The 17,470-nt window shown below is 41.3% G+C and overlaps 2 protein-coding genes across 5 annotated transcripts in view; one reads left to right on the top strand and one right to left on the bottom strand.

Annotated features, from left to right (window-relative positions):
- LOC126850694 (RCC1 domain-containing protein 1) overlaps positions 1–17,470 on the bottom strand; it is a 293,787-nt gene that overhangs the window by 205,176 nt on the left and 71,141 nt on the right. The window lies entirely within an intron of this gene.
- The window catches only part of LOC126850666 (mushroom body large-type Kenyon cell-specific protein 1), a 51,355-nt gene continuing 42,227 nt past the window's right edge, over positions 8,343–17,470 (top strand). For all 3 annotated transcript variants that reach the window (XM_050593889.1, XM_050593890.1, XM_050593891.1), the window contains exon 1: positions 8,343–9,360. In XM_050593889.1, coding sequence (XP_050449846.1) covers positions 9,267–9,360 — 94 coding nt within the window. In that variant the 5' untranslated portion in view covers positions 8,343–9,266. The remainder of the gene's footprint in view (positions 9,361–17,470) is intronic.

Raw genomic sequence — 17,470 nt, forward strand, 5'->3', positions numbered from 1 at the left:
AAGTAATCTCGTTCGAGGAAGCGAAAGGTAAAAGACGAGGACAAGGACGGACTGACTCGGTGGTGGCATGGGTAATGGGAAGAGGCGGGGGAGGCGGGGGACGGGGGGAGGGGGAGGAATCGAGAGTTCGTTTGTTCGTCGCGCAATGGAAATGCATGCTGGACAACGGAACGACGGAAGGGAGAGCGTGTGTGTACGGGGCGCTTTCCGGACCGCGTAATGGGAAAATCGATTAGGGGCCGAGCAAGCAAGCAAGCAAGCAAGCGGTAAGGCGGCCGGCCAAGGTGTCGCGGATACGTCGCGTGAGCGACCTGTCCCCAGGTCCTTCAAGCCCGATTTGCGCGACGAGGAAGCTGCAACCGAGGCTTTCCGACGACAGGCTAATCGAGTGAATGAGAGATGGGCTCGGATGTATCGGTGACTAATTATTTTAGACTGGTCATAAAAATTTCTCCGCCTTTTTCACATACGACTAAGAAAATCGTTTTCTTTTAATAGACAAAAAATAATGAAGATAAAGTGTTTTTTTTTCAGTGAGAAAAAAAACAAATCTTTTTTTTTTTATTTTTTTTTTAGATATAATATTATTTTTTTAAAGATTTTTTTGTTAATATAATAAAAAAACAAGTTCTTACATTTTTTTATTTGTCTTTCTTTTTTTCAAAAGAAATTTTAATGAATTAATGAGATTTTTGCGAAATTACATCAAATTCGACATGATTCGGATAATTTTCAATTAGATGTATACCAAAAATTTTTACTAATTAAAAATAGTAATTACATAACTATATAGACAATTGGAATGCAAGCTACATTAGAAATAATAATTGTTAATTCAAATTGACCATGTAAAAATTTAAAAATAATGAAAAATCAATTTAATGTAATTAAAAAAATATAGAGACATTGAATATCTGGAGAAAAAAAAATGAAAAAAGGCGATGCTTGTTTTTTTTTTTTTACATCTTTACATACGATCCTCGTGAAAATTAAAGAAACGAACGATCTTTTTTTCATCAATTTCGATACAATATTTACGCGCGTATAAATAGGGCTGTTGCGTCTCGACACGTTCGCATTACGCAAGGATACGCGTGCCATTGGAATAGCGTACTCGAGACGCCGTCGCATTTCTCGTTGGCATTCGCGTGAGAATCGTAGAAATAATATTTACATATTCATAGTAGTAGCGCGTGTAACACACGAGCGTTTGTGGATTCTACTGCAGCGGATTGTGCGCGAGATTACCAGCCTTGCGTTTCTTATCGGTGACTTCCGATGACTCGGTATAGTTTCATAAGAGAAGAACAGTGCTTTGCGATAACAGTCGCATCGTGTCTCTATTTACAGACGTGGAATCGATATGCAAAGAGAAAATTTTATTAAGATTTATAATTCTACTGGAACAGAAAAAAGATGCAAAACATCAGATATTTCTCATTTTTATATACATTGTTATTAGATTATTAGACGGTGCGTTTTATCTCTCATTATGCTTTAATATTATTTACCGATAAATTTAGGCAAACATATATCTATTATATTTATTTTTATTTTTATTATATTTATTATAATATATCGTGATGGGATTAATCAGAATTGGTATGGGAAGATAAAAAAAATAATTAAAATTCTTAATCAATTTAAAGAAAAATTTAGGCTTGTTGAAGGATCAAAAATTGAAAATAAATTTATTATCATTTTCAAATTCAATTTGATTTATTTTTTATACTAAAAAATAATTTATTATTTGATAAGAGAGGAATATAAAAAAAGTAAATTATTCTTATAATAAAAAATAAAATGGTTAGGGAAGAAATAAGAGTAAATATTCATATTATGGGTATTATGTGTGGAATAAAAGAATATTTTAATTTGTAAGAAAATATCTTTAAATTGACAATTTAATGTTATTTATTTAAACTAATTCTTTACATTAAAAATAGGTGTGAAACTATTATGGTTGATTTAAAAAATCAAAACTTACTTTTTCAGTCATTTAATGATGATAAAATTAATTGTTATAAGAATTTTATAATATAATTAAAAGAATGATTTTAGTCAATTTTATAATTATTCTATTATATATTTGTTTTAATATTCACTCATAAAATTAGACATTTATTATTATTAAATTTATTATATATGTATTATATTTATTTTTTTGAAATTTTATATATACGTATATGTATGTATGTATTTGAATTTAAATCATTTTTTAATATTTTTTCGAAAAGATGGAATTGTACATCTTGTTGAAATTTATATTCCAGCTCATATTTCTAGTTTCTTCCCCAACGAAATACCTAGAGAAAGAAATGATGCGCAAAATCGTAGACACAGACACGTACAAAATTGATGTGTGATATGTAGCTAAATTTCTTTTGCGGAAATTTCACTCTTCGTCATCTCAAAGAATCTCGTTTAGTTAGTTCGCGGAGTGTATAAGTATTATCGAGTAGTTTGATGGAAGTTGTCGGAGCGTTCTTTGCAACCGGCATTCCACAATGACTCACTCGTCGTTACTTAGTGACATTCTATGCTAAATCGATTCGCGAAACAGCACGTTATATAGCGTAGACTTTCATACACTAAGGTCCCTCGATAATTAAACGAGTGCGTTTAATTTTCACCTTGCTCAAAGCTTTAAGTAAACTGTACGTTTTAACAGAGCTTCAAATGAAATATTAGAATATATGTAATTAGACAAATTATTTCAACTTATTGCATATTTAATATTTGTTCACATTAATTTGTTTCAATTTTATATCTCTCGACATTTTACGGAGTACATAATTTTGATTAATATGAATCACGCATACGTGAATGTGAAGGCTAAAATTTGAAGATATAAACTGATGTTAAATTGAAAATGTATTACAGGAGGTATGCGTTACATTCGACGAAGGTACATATATCGGAGAGTCAACCCGAAAAGGTTGACACGCAGACTTGATCGATTAATATTAGATTCCGTTCTTCGTGTGTGATCGAGCGATTCTAAGGCGCTCGTATCACGACGGATGAGCACACAAAATTGTGCGCCCGCGACTCGGCTTCTTTTCACAAAGGCATTAGGTATCGACAAACAGCTTGCATCGCCATGACGTCGATCGCATATCGGACACATGGCGCGCAATATGCATATAAAGATATCGGCGTTTTTCGTTACCTTCCGCGAACGGATCGATGCGCTTCTCGAATTCGAATATTCATTCGCGCGAGACGACTCCGAATCGATATCACACAAAGCGTTTTTGAGACTGAACGTCGTGGTGGCGAGTATCTTCGATGTCTTCTACCGGAAAGTTTACGAAACTTCAATAACGATGCAATGTATATTGCAGAGAGATGTACAGGATGATCATAAATAAATGCGAAACATTTTAAGGGACGATGTCTTTGTCAAAAATTAGAGGCGGCAGGAGAGTCTTTCATATAATCTTTCATATACTTCTATATTCCTCTAAGGAGTTACCTTCAAAGAGGAGGTGAAGATTAGGTTCTTATATTTTTTCCTCAAGTTTTGGACAAGTTAAAAAAATGAAATTTCGTGGAGATTTTTCATTAGTCAAAAGAATACTTATTAATATTTTTTTATTCCTCCCGCATCGTTATAAGGGGATGCAATTATAGCAATCCTTATTCAATTTTTATTAGAACTTTTTAACAGACCGCTTTTTAACAGAAAGCTCGATTGTTTTAGAAGCTTTTTATTTCTTTAATTTTTTTTGTAAAATCAGTAGTTTTCAAGAAAAAATAAATAAAATACATTATTCGAATTACGAGAAGTTGAATTTTCGAATAAAAAAAGCAAGCAAAACAAAATTATATTATATGTTGGAGAAATTGAAACAAAAAGTGGAACCTAATTTTCACCTTCCCTTTGGAGGAATTTCTCCTTCCCAAGAAATGATATAGAAGTATATCTTTATATGAAAGACCTTCCTTAATTTTCGATAAAGAATCAGCTTCTAAAATTTTTTGTATTTATTTAGAATTACCCTATATATTTTATAGAATAAAAAAAATTTGAGAATTTGTCGCGAGTTTAGAACAAAGTTACAAGGCAATTCTTATCATTATTTCTCGATTAACATATTTAAATAAATATGTAGTCTACTTAATATTTTAATTTTGAGAACAAGATGTTTTTGTTTTGCTTGCTTTTTTTATTCGAAAATTCAACTTCTCGTAATTCGGATAATAGTATTTTATTTATTTTTTCTTGAAAACTACTGATTTTACAAAAAGAAATTAAAAAAATAAAAAGCTTCTAAAACAATCGAGCTTTCTGATGCATGTTTTGAGATGATCACATTATGGTCTGTTAAAAAGTTCTAATAAAAAATTGAATAGGGATTGCTAATTGCATCCCCTTATAACAATGCGGGAGGAATAAAAAAAATATTAATAAGTATTCTTATTGACATGAATCTTTTATACACAGGAATATAGTAATTAAAATTTCGTCCGCATATTGATTGGTACTGATACTGAGCATTCAGTTACGAAAGAATGTAGGCGAGTTTGCTCGATTAAATCATACGGGATTTTTCCAAGTGTATTTGTCTTCTACTTCTTCGTTCAGCTTGGTTAAGGCTCGATCGCGAATTGAAGTATCTATAAATATAGCAACCAAAGTGTAACATATTCAAGGATATTGGAGGCTGCGATGAAATAAAAAGTACTCTCGATAATTGTTGTTTAGAAATTTTAAGAATGTTATATATAAAATTACTTTATGCATTTACTTTAAACTAGTTTGACGAAATATTATATAGAAAGACATTCGTCTTTTTATTTGCGCCAAATGACGTTAATTATTATCTACATCCTAAAGCCTGTAATAAAATAATCTTTATCGAGTCTGTCAAGAAAGTATTAATACGAAAAAATATATTAAAAATTTTCTGAAGTATATTAATATTAAGGTAATATAAAGATACTTTTCATTTCTTGTAGAAGAATCCAACTCTTCGTATACAATAATCCCAGGTTAGGTGAAAACCACCCTTCAAATTATCCAACCGATTGTGGGGGAGAGGTAATGACGTCTAATTGCGAGATTAAAATAATTCCGGTCGTTTCTTTCGCAAAGGTTCAATAATGTCATCGGAAGTATTCATTCGTGTATACATCGTGTGACGAAAGCGTGACGCTAGCGGGGGGGATAGCGAAGCGTCTGCCGTAGACTCTATGATGGGTGCAATCGGCAAAAAAGTTGTCGGGACCGACTAATTGCCAAGGTAGCGGAAGCTCCTTCTAGTGCCGCAGCCTCATCAACTGCGGCTGAACGACGTGGTCGACGGGCGGCGAGAGCTTCAAGAGCACACCCGGTATGCATTCGCACACTGCATGCGGCGAATGCGGAGCCGGTGTGTGCACAAGCCTCGAAAGCCCGGCGCGTTTCATCGATATATCGCTCGCATAGGCTTACCTAGGACGGGCATCGCAAATCGATCTTATACCGTCATCGTCGAGTTAACCCGGACTGCGAACCACGAGGAAACGCGGGCCAGCGGAATATCAATCGCGGGGATCGGATGCTTTTAACGGGACATGTCCATACAAATTTTTGTTAATTTTGTTAATTTAATGTAATGTGGATACATCAAATAGTGACATAGAGTAATGTATTTTGACACAAAATGGATGCAAATTTTATAGTAATTTTGAATAAATTTTATGTAAAATCAACATATTTTTAATAATAAAATTAACTTGGAAAAATGTTATTGGCGGTTTGTAGTCACTCTTATTTATGTTGTAGAATAAAATCAACATTTTTTTCTGTAAATTTTGACAGATAAATTCTGTCACTAATAATACGGAATATATCTATTGTGTAAAATTAAAAATAAGGGCATATTATGTTATTTTTATACTTTCTTCTAGTTATTTTAATAATTTAATATTCAAATTTAATGAACACAACAGCAATATATTAAATTAACATATGGAGGTGTTAAATATTTAGCGCAAAAATTTTATATTTTTTAACAAGAAAACATAAAAAAAAAGTCGGTAATAAACATGAAATTTTTTTTTGTAGCGTTTCACAAAAAGTCAAAAAAAATAATACATTTTGTAAATCGCGTATATAAATCATATTCTGGAACGGTAGGAGAATATTGGTGATATGATCTTTTCATGGACCATACAGCTCTTATCTTGAGATGAAGTCGCGGCGATTGAATTATATGAGTGTTGCAAAATTGTCGGGAAAATTATGCGAGCCTTTTCATCACGTCGAAAAGGCGATCGAATCAAAAGTCAAATACGAGCAGTTCGTGAATTTACGGCAACGGAGGCGAGGAAAAGGATTCGGGGGCGCACGACCGAATAAAATATGCAATATTCTTCTTCCGGACAGCCGCGGAACGGAGCTTGGTGAAATGTGTGCGTATGTGTTATGCACATATATATTACCAGGCGACACACGCTCTTTTCGCGATCTTTGATATAAGTAAATTGCACCTGTGCGAAAGAAAGAGGCTTTTGGCATACACGCACATACACTTGTACCTCGTCACCGTCGCCGTGGGTGAGCGTGTCCTCGTACTTGTTTCTCATTATTGTGCGCGACGTAGAGTATAATTTTGCTTTGGGTCAACTGACCGCTGGAAACGCGGACAAACCGACCGGAGGGAATAAGTGCCCTTTCACGATGATATCTTTCTCGTTTTATCGTTAATCTTTCGGAGTGTGCTGGCTTTCTTCAGTTCCTTTATTAATAGACAAAGTTGAATGCGTCATGTGACTTTAAACGTTCTCGAAATCTTAATTCCTCCTTTTCTCTCTCTAATTTGGTTTCGGCGATTAGTTTGCGTTTTGGTGATTTAGTCATTAATTGAAGTAACTTAAGATTTAAGATTAATTTCTCTCTTAATTTTTATAAAGGATAGAGATACGAACATTTCTTTATCTCTAGGAGCATTCGCAAAATAACGCTCATTTAATGAAATCAACGGGGGTGTCGGAGCAGAAGGAAAGAAATAACCAGCTAATTAGGTGATGTTTGGTGTTCGAGAGCCGAGACAAACTTAGGCGCGCGCTAGGGCGGATGTCTTGGCAACGAAGGCGATGGAGTGGCGGAGTTTCGCGATGAACTCAAGAGAGAGAATCGGGAATAGGAGTAAGGGGGTTGAAGGTGGCCAGCGACGGTGGGTTAAGAGGGGCGATGGTGCAAGAATGGAGACCGCCGGAGACGAAAGGAGGCGAGAGAGCGAGAGAAGAGGTGGGCCGCGAGAGAAGGACAGGGCGAAGGACGAGGTATCCGCGGGGGCGGATGAAAGGACGCTTACCAGCTACTACCTATTGATCGCCAATTCTTTTTCTCTTGTTGCATATTAGGCGCACTCTTCCTTCTTTCTCCTTCTCCGTCTCTCTCTCTCTCTCTCTCTCTCTCTCTCTCTCTCTCCTTCCTTTCGGGCTCCCGCCCGACTTCACTCACTCTCTCTCTCTCTCTCTCTCTCTCTCTCTCTCTCTCTCTCTCTCTCTCTCTCTCTCTCTCTCTCTCTCTCTCTCTCTCTCTCTCTCTCTCTCTCTCTCCCTTCGCCTGGTGCGCTCTCTCATCCCCCTCGTCGCGTCTCGCAGCCAACCTGCCCCCTCGCGGACGTAGAACGCGCGAATCCGCCCCTATAACCACCCTTCCGCGTACTCCCCTTTCTCATCCTGTAGCCTCCTCTGCTTCTCTGCTCGTGTCGCCTCACTGCGCGCGAGCGAGAGAGAAAGAGAGAGTGCAAGCCGTCCCTACCACTCATCTACTACCTACATCGCCGGCCCTGACGGCTCTTCTTACCGGCAATGTTTCATTTCGAGCAGCAGCAGTATCCTTCCTGTGGTGTTGGGGGGCCCACCCTTTACTTTTTTTCACGTAGGTGCGACGAAATCGCGGTATCTCATCGTCGCGATCGCGACAAAATAGGCAAAGTAAACCCTTATGCATGCGAAGCTAAGTAGAACGTAAGAAGTTTGACTTCTCAAGTCTTCTAAGAATGCAAATGTATGATATCTTCTCCGTGTATAGCGTTTTAAAAAAAAATAGGGATAATTATCTGTAAGATGCAAGAGTAAGCTTTGCGTAACCACACAGATGTTCTGATCAAGAATGGTCCTGTTTCTGTTTCAGATAGCAACTGGCGATTTGCAACCACGAGTGTCTTGGCGTGAGGCGACGGCGAGAAAGGAGCCTCCGATCGGAGAAAGGAAGATTCGGCGGAAGAAAAGGGAGAGCACGTCCGTGCGAGAAGTGCGCGCACAACGGGCCGGAAAGCGGAGGGAGGGAGGGAGGGAGGGAGGGTGGCGGTAGGGTGGTAGAGAAAGATAGGGATAAACGCGCGCGCGCGTGCCAGAGAGAGGGAGAGAGAAGATAGACGCGCCGCCGGCGACAGACTGCACTCTCGTGACGCTCAGGGCGCAAGCGTGCACGTGTGTTGTGCGTTTCCGTGCCCTAACCCTGTCCCGCTCTACCTGGGAGGAGTAGCGTGGTCGTCATCCCTCCGCGGCTATATCCCCACCTCGCCGCCGTTGCCGTCGTTGCCGCCACCGATACCGCCAGCGACACCGACGCCGACGCCGCCGTCGGCCTGCCATCCCTCCGACGCTCGCGTAAGAGCGCTACACCGCGTCACGGCCGACGAAACGACGGCGACGACGACGACGACGACGACAACGACGACAACGACGACGACGACGACAACGACGACAGGGCCGTCACTGTTGTTGCCCCTACAATCGCAACTATCATCGCACGTGCGGTTTCCAACGATAACGACAACAACAATAATAATAACAACAACGACGACGACCAGCACGGTTGTTCCTGCCGACGCGATACGTCACGCGTGACGTTGCACACCCGCACGCTAGCGCAGCGACGTGTACACGCGCGCTACCCTTCTCCCTCACGCACGTCTCACGCTCACGGCGTGCGTTGAAAGACAAGAGGAACGGTGGAGGAGCAGAGGGGGAAGAAGAAGAGAGGGTGGGCCGACATAGAGGGAGCGACGACGGGAGGTGGGAGGAAATCGGAAAGAGACGCGGAAGGGAAAGTAGGGCCATAGGGATAGAAGGGGTTGAGGGGGTGAGCAAAAAGGAGGAGAAGGTGCGGGAGGAACTACGACAACGGCGACGACGACGACGACGACGAGGAGGAGGACGGAGGAGCGCCGGCGGTGGAGGGGGTGGACATCCACGCGGGAACACGAGGCAGGCGCACCCGGCCGGCACGCGCGCACACATCCTAAGATGTGATTTCAAAAATGGCGGATTGCCCCTATGCCCGCTGCATACAGGAACGCAGACACATCCGACGGGAGCTGCTGCGATGGACAAAGAATATGGTCTTCGTAGTCGGTGAGTAAAGAGTCATGTCGTTTCCCCTCGTGGCGAGAGGAATTCGCGTCTTTCTATGTACTTGCGTAAGGATGTAGTAGAGTACATAAATACATAACACACATATATATATACACACACACATCGTAACGCGTGTGCATGCGTAAGAACTTCCCTATGAGGATACACGCGTGTACCAGCGTGCGCGCCGACCAACCGCTCGCGCGCGCAAGAGAGGCGTGTCACCAGCTTGTTGCATGGGTGTACATATGTGTGTACCGTAAAAGTGATATACATACATATATATATATATATATATATATATATATATATATATCAATTGCAGAGTCTGTGGAAATGTGTACACACGTTAGCCTACATTCCACATGGCGAGTTTGTATGTGTATGTGTCGACATAGTGCTTCTCTATCAGTGTGCGAACGTGAAGAGCGAGCAAGAGAGATCAAGAGAGAAAGAGACGAGAAAGAGAGAATGGGGAGGAAAAGTGAGAGAGAGAGAGAGAGAACACGCTGGTGGTTGAGACCTGTTGCGAACCGAAACGCCGAATCCTGGCTGACTATGTGCCAGGCGTGACTCCTACTCGCGCCTGCACGTTCAACAGGGTGGTACCACGTTGCCGGAAAATCCGATAATATTCTGCGAGTAGTTTCCCATGCGGTTTCAAGTTTTCGTGCGTGCATATTTTAGTCGGGAGACCATCGTCCATACTTATCGGACGATCTATTTACTTGGGAGAGAGTAACGACCATGGTTTCTTACATTTTCTCGAGCATCGTATTAAAAAAAATGATCGCAATTAAGTGACGCGTGGAGAGATTTGAGGGAGAATGACAGCAATTTGAATTATCGCGTACATTATACCTTTTTTTTTCACACTATGTGATACATTGCGTAATAGAGTTTATTCAATGGCTACTAGCTTCTAATCAATTTTGTACAAGGAATTCAAGAAGAATCTAGTATGCAAACATGTAATTACTCCTTTTTTTCAAGAATGATAATCGATATCCGATTTATATATAAAGATTAAAACTCACATTCTCAACGGCGCTCAAATACCCGGCTGGCTCATCTCACATCGACGACGAATTTAACAATCGAGAAATAAAAACGTGATAGCGAAAATCAAGGATTAAAGACCGTTGACATGATGCTGAAGAATCAACCGGAGGACCAAATCGAAATTTGAAATCGTTGAGAGAGGAGATTGACTTGGCTGGGGGTTATCGCTGGGAAAAGAATTAGGCGTCGTGAGGGCGCAATTTCCTGCATAGATGAAGAGGGTGGCGAAATCAGGCTCGGGCTCCACGACCCTTCCGAGTCGACGGCGCTAACCCCTCTCGGTTCGGCGTCGCCGAGGTGGTAACGGGCGGGAGGGAGGGCATCGTCAGACGCGCAGAAAATACTGCACAAGCTGCGTGCCTTGACCACAGACAACCCCGAGGAGCGATCCCGGCCGCCGCCCGAAACCTTCTTTTCTTCTTCTTACGGCCTTCCGTCCTCGTCTCCCTCCCCTTCCGACGTCGTCGTAGTCGTCGTCGTCGTCGTCGTCGTCGCCGCCGCCGCCGCCGTGTTTCTCCCCACCAGCTTCCCTCCCCATTTCCCCTTCTTCGCCTTTCGGTTAGTTCGTCAAGGGGCGAGCTCCGGTACTCGCGGAAGGCACGTTTCCGCACGCGTCGGCGTTGCGTGCACTCGCCGTTACGCTTCTTTCTCCACTTTTGTGACCTCTCCCGTCTCGCGCCCTCGATCGTTCACTCCCTCCCACCCTCTTCCTCACCCCACTATCTCCCCTCCCCCGAGTTGCCATCGTCCCCTCTCGCTCGCTCGTCGTTCCTCATTTCGGAACGCAGCTGCCGCTGGTGGTCGAGAAATTTTCGCGAATCCTCGCGAGACACCTTGCCAACCCCTTCCCCGTTTTCATCATTTCTCTCTCCCTCTCTCTTCCCGCATGCCCCTTCCTCTTTTCTCATCGGTATTTCACCTCTTCGTCCTCTGTGGGCGAAGAGATCCTAAAAACGGAGGCCGACAGTGGAAGTTCGACGGAAGAGGGGGTGGACAGCGGCGGACGGGTAAGGAAAAAGGGTGAAGGGGACGGGGAGGGGGAGGGAGAGGGGAGGGGGCAACACGAGTTGCGTGTATGCGCGTTCCTCTGGCCTTTCCTCCCGAGACTTCCACGATCTTGGGGAGGATCGACCGACCAGTGCGCGTTCGGGAAAGGAGGGTGACGGAGGGTGGAACCGGCTATCGAAATCCCGGTGTAGTGCTTCGAGTGGTACGCGCGCGAGTGCACGCACGACGCCTCGCGTCGTGCCGGAACGCGCGAATAAGGGAGACGAGAGTGTAAACGAGAGTGTCTGTCAATGAGCCACCAATAGGTTTGTCCTTTTCAGCTGAGCTTCGCACTTCTCGTTCTTCCTTTCTTTCTCCTCTATATAAACTTCTTAATATATATCTGTCTCATTTCATTCCGCTTCTAGTTCAGCTGAAAAGAATAAATCTATTGACGCCGGTAGGCGTGACGATGGTGTCGGTTCAGTGAGTGAGTTCCAAATCGGCGGTGTTGCATCCTTGTTATCTTTTGGAAAACTGTTGCACACTCTTCCTCTTCTCTCTTCGGACAAGCGACAGTTTCACCTGTTACGCTCCCCGGCCGGTGTTTCGTCGCGAGAATTTCGACGAGAGAAAGAGAGAGAGAGAGAGAGAGAGAGAGAGAGAGAGAGAGAGAGAGAGAGAGAGAGACGTTACGCCGATAAATAATCATCACGCACCGCGTAATCCCCGGCGTCGGCTCGCACGCACGCACGTACGCACGTAATCGCGCACGACCCCCCGGATCGCTGCTCGATCGGACGAGAGGACATAGAATTGGACGTAACAAAACCGTATCTTGTTCATCCCGTCCTTTGGCATTGACGAGGAGGAGCCGAGAGTCGACCTCGCGATCTCGCGATACGAGTGATATCGGCTGTAACGATGCCGATGCTCTGTGGATCGCGTCACTACATCATCAGGACGACGAGGACGTCGCACGTTTGCACGACCGAGGCGGATTCGACGGGCGTAAAAAAGCGGAAGTGGATCGACGTGGTATAGGTAAAGGGACACCCCCGACCAGGTGGAGTTGCGAGGCAACGGCGTGCCGCACGTGCACGTGCGCGATTGTGGAAGCGGTGGAGTTTTGCCTCTCTCTCTCTCTCTCTCTCTCTCTCTCTCTCTCTCTCTCTTGTCAGTTGGACAAATCTCGTTCTCGTACGATCGCGAATTTATAACAACGATACTTAAGAATTGAAAAATCGCGACATGCTCCTTTGATGACACGGTGCTCTGTTCGATTGCATCATATAATAAATCCTTGTATGAGTTTATAGTTTTGCGAAAAGAACGGAATGGGATATAAACGAAGAATAGTAGAGACAAAGAGCTAAATAGAGAGTTTTATTAATTACTATCATCGCTGAAAATGGAAAAACGGAAAATAAATGAAAAATAAAGAAAGAGTGCGCAAGGAATTTTATCAAGTAACACCCGAATGTGATCAAAACGATCGCATTCATTAATCTCTATGATATTAAGAAAAGTGAAGGCCCATCTATCTAGCGCACTTGTTTTTCATTCATGCGAAGCATGGATTATGCGAGCATGCGCTTTGCTGTATCCGGTAATATTTCATTGTCTAGTGGAAGATTTATAGAGGATAGAGGTAGCTTTATGAAAGATGCAATATTAATAGTTTTTAAGAGCTGGGAATGTACATGTGTGCGTGTGTGTGTGTGTGTGTGTGTGTGTGTGTGTGTGCAATAAGAACGTTTCCCCCATCTTTCCACCCTCTTTCTCAAGAGAGTGCGAAACTTGAATCAGAGTCAAATGGATGAGGGTCGGCGTTTCCGATTAGCTCGATTACTTCCTCGTGTCATGATGTGGAAGCATTATCAACGAAAGCCGGACATAAGCTCGAGGAGAGCAATATATATCCCGACGCACGTATCATCCCTTTTCCCATTGTGCTTCCGCATCGTTTCCCGAAAAGGCTCGGCAACGACGAGGCAAGGTATGGGCAAGGCAAGCAAAAGGGGGCGGCGGATGGGCGCAGTTACTGCTGATCGTTAAAAGGCGCATAAAAAAAGGTAGAGGAGAAGGCGCTGGACGGGGTGGATGGGTGGTTGGGAGGGAGGTCAGAGGAAACGGCGCGAGAAGTAACAATAAAAATTCGTCGGCGTTCGTGTTTCGTCGCCGTGGTAGGAGCAGAGAGACGTAAGGGGAGCGAGATGAGGAATACGGGGGTTAAAGCGAGGCGAGAGAGAGACAGAGAGAGAGAGAGAGAGAGATAGTGAGAAAGAGAAAGAGGAAGAGAAGGGTGGTTGGGTAGTCGGTGGAGAAGGGTGCGTAATGAAACGATATTGAGTAGCCGTGGTAGGGAGAGGGTCGTTCTGCGAGAGGGTGGGGATCGTCTTCAGCCCTCTCCGTCGATTGACCTCGCTTCGACGAGGCGAGGGTGGGAGCGAGCCAGGGGCGGATGTTGATAGGGCACGGTGGGGATTGTGGCTTGAGAGAGAGAGAGAGAGAGCCTGCTGCTCGAGGGGGGAGAGAGGGAGCCCGTTAAATTGATGAAAATGACACGGCACCTTTTCTCTCTGTCCGTTTCCCTCTCGCTTCTCGCTTATCCCTTTGGTATGCTTTTTTCCCCCTATTTTGACGACGCCCGGAAACGCTCCTCCCGGAAACCTCGAGAAACTTCAAAGCGACACATTAGTACTCGAAGGGCGAATGGATAGAAAAAAATTGCAATATGCGAAAAATTGGATCGGTGTATATGTAACGTGGAATCTGAGAACTCCTACGGTACTGTATTGATGAGAAAAAAGAATAAGGATCGCTGTAAGGTTCTAATTAAATTTTTAGTGTAGTACATTTTGACCGCTAATTAAAATTAAATTAAACGATATATTTCGAAACTAAATTAAACAATATATTACAATGTATCATTACTAAGGACATATCGATGAAAGATAACTACTTAAAAAAATTTTTAATTTAATTATATATAGTATCGCGTTAAGTAATTATGTTATAATTTATGTTATAAAACTATGTTATGTTATAATTCGGTAAAAATATAGATGACATATATTAGTTTAGTGTAATTATTAATAATAATAATTTTTTGAATCTTTTTATATCACATTTAATTTTTAAAAATCTTAATAATAATAATAATAATAGTAATAATAATAATAATAATAATAATAATAATAATAATAACAATAATAATAATAATATATATTAAAAATAAATTTTTTTTTAATTAGATAAATACATTTTATTCTTGGATTTTTTTACTTAAATAAATATATACTTTGTTTTTAAGAATATTTTATTATATTAAATACATTATTTTTTATACATGTGATAAAAATTATAATTTTCGAAGTTATTTAAAATTTTAACGTAAAAAATTATTTATTTGAAGATAAAAAATTATTTATTAAAATAAGAAAAAATCTGTTTTTGAAATAAACAGCAAAAAACTTAAAGTCTTCTTAAAGGTAGTATTTTAGTGTAATAAGATTAAAAAAACAAATTTTTTTTTCGTTTACAAATTAAAGCATATTTTGCTTTTATTTCATATATATTTTACTAATATAAATATATATTTGCTGCTTGATTGTAATTTTTTTTTGCGAGTTAAACAAAATTTTTTTTTATCAAAAAAGTTTTATTTGGATTTAGTATATTCTTTTAGTGTAAGATTTTATATTAATTCTTTTTTCACATGTTTTTTTATATACTTATTTTATGTCCGTGAGAGGAGAAAAAAAAATAATCAAATTTTATTAATATTGCCTTCAACATTATGACTTTTTTAGTTTAAAGTTAACATGAAACCAAATTTCCTTACGAAAAATTGCGTACAAAATTTAAAGTACCATATTAATAAGCGACAGCGCGCTTGCGAAAAAATTATTGTGTGTTCTAAAGTTTTTAAAATTTCGCACAACTTTCCATATAAAAACTCATATTAATCCAGACTCATCGCGGCAATTAAATCGTTCCGCTTTGAAATCTCGTGCTTGCGTAACCAATTGCCTCAGAGCAGGACGAAAGAAAAGTTTCTCAATAGTCGCACTATGCATCGGCGTGCGAAATGCCATTTTTAAATAATATAATCGTGCGGACACGCGCGCGCGTGCCTCGGAACATTTCGAAAGTGGAAAATGGGTCAACGTCCTATACACAATGCGATAACAGAGTATTAAGTGATTACATAGACTCCGGGGATAATTAGTGCAACCGACTGGCTCGTTAACGAACAACGTTTAGCAGTCGCGAAATGGCAAAGCGCAAGTTAAGTATAGATAAACCGGCCGGTGTTCTAACGAAAACATGACGAGTATCATGGATTATTATCGTCCTTTCCTCTTCTGGTTGATTAAAAGAAAGAAAGAAAGAAAAAAAAACAAGAAACAGCAATGCATGTATCGCGATAAACCGCGTGTCGATGAATCCGTCGTGCATTTATTTGACATTCATGGGCGCGCGCAGGCGGTCGGTCTCTCTCTCGTGTAGATGACGTCTCGTCGTAACTCCAGTTCATAAATCAGTTACTTCGTTTCCTCGTGCCTCGTTCGCGTCCGAATACGTCGCCGGGAAACCCGCAATACGATAAAGCAATTTACAACTACTCCTGTGTTCTTCGCATTCCCCCCCCCTCCCCCTCCTCCCCCCTATCCTCCATCCTCGCGCGAAGTTTCTCCTGTCGTGCTCGAAGTTAGACGCTAATTTCGCATAATTAACGTTGCTGGCTTTTATATTATTTACGGGATAAATAATTTTGAGCGACTAATAAATTTGCTCTATCATCGGATCATGAACTGTAATCGCTACCGTATCGAGACGGTTGCTCGTTTATTTTATTTTTTTTTTTTTTTAATGAATGAAGATTATTACTGTAAATATTGTGATTTGCATCGGATTTGAAATCGATAAAATGAGATAAATCGAGAGGTCTACACTTTTTGACGATTACAATTTTTAATTTCTCCAGTGAAGGAATGTGGAATTTTTTCACGTGACACATATATCTCGTGATAAATCCTCGGGCTACATATTAACAAATAATATTTCCATTCTCTTTAATCTATTCGCTAAGTGAATTAACACATTCGAGATATATTATTTTTATAGAGATTATCAAAGTGAAGATAATATGGGGGGGAAAAAACAGAATACAGGTGTATCTGTCTCCTGTAAGAATGGAGCGAGATGAAAAATTATATATTTCCCACTAAAATCTAAAGAAAATATATCCTCGCAATTGCCTCGCGCTTGTCCCTATCGTTTCATTTCACATCTGTCGGATAATAATAATAGGATGGAATGATTACAGCTCTCGCCGCACGTAACGTAATTCATTTCGAATGACGAGAACGAGACGCGTCCCATCGCACCGTTGTTCGTCACGATCCGCGAGCGGGCCGTTAGAATATCATTCGCACTCGTGAGGCGAGACGAGGCGGGGCGAGGCGGAAGCGCAGTTGAAAACACGAGGAGTTAATCCGGTGACGGATGGCGACGGTGATCTGTTGCGTTTTAATCGTCCCTCTCTCGTGCGTACGCCGCAAAATTTCATCCGCGCGCGAGATTTCGCTTTATCACGCCGACCCCGAAACGCCGATATTCAACTGTTGCGAGGCTAGCTCTCTTCATCCTCTTCGCCGGCGTGTACGCTAAAAAAGCGACACACTGTGAGACCGGCTCTCTCTCTCTCTCTCTCTCTCTCTGTCCATCTTCCTTTCTCCCGTTGCGTTTCACTTCGACTCGCACATTGTGCACACGTTGGCAATAGTGTCTCTCTCCGCACCATGTACTAACTGTTGCATCCTGCATGCCTGCGAAAGCTATCCCTCTCTCATTCTTTTTCTTTCTCGCTTTTATCTTCTCTTGCCAGCTTCTTTCGCTTATCGTCTCACCTTTCTTACATTTCGCCTCTTTTGCCTGTTGCAACATTTTCGTTAGCTGTTACACTGTACAGCATTATATTGCTGCATTCTCGGAGGGAGTGAAGGGGAATAAAAAAATTTTTTTATATTTAATATATATTTAATTTATATAA

The sequence above is a fragment of the Cataglyphis hispanica genome, chromosome 6 (genome assembly GCF_021464435.1).
Source record: "Cataglyphis hispanica isolate Lineage 1 chromosome 6, ULB_Chis1_1.0, whole genome shotgun sequence".
NCBI lineage: Eukaryota > Metazoa > Arthropoda > Insecta > Hymenoptera > Formicidae > Cataglyphis > Cataglyphis hispanica.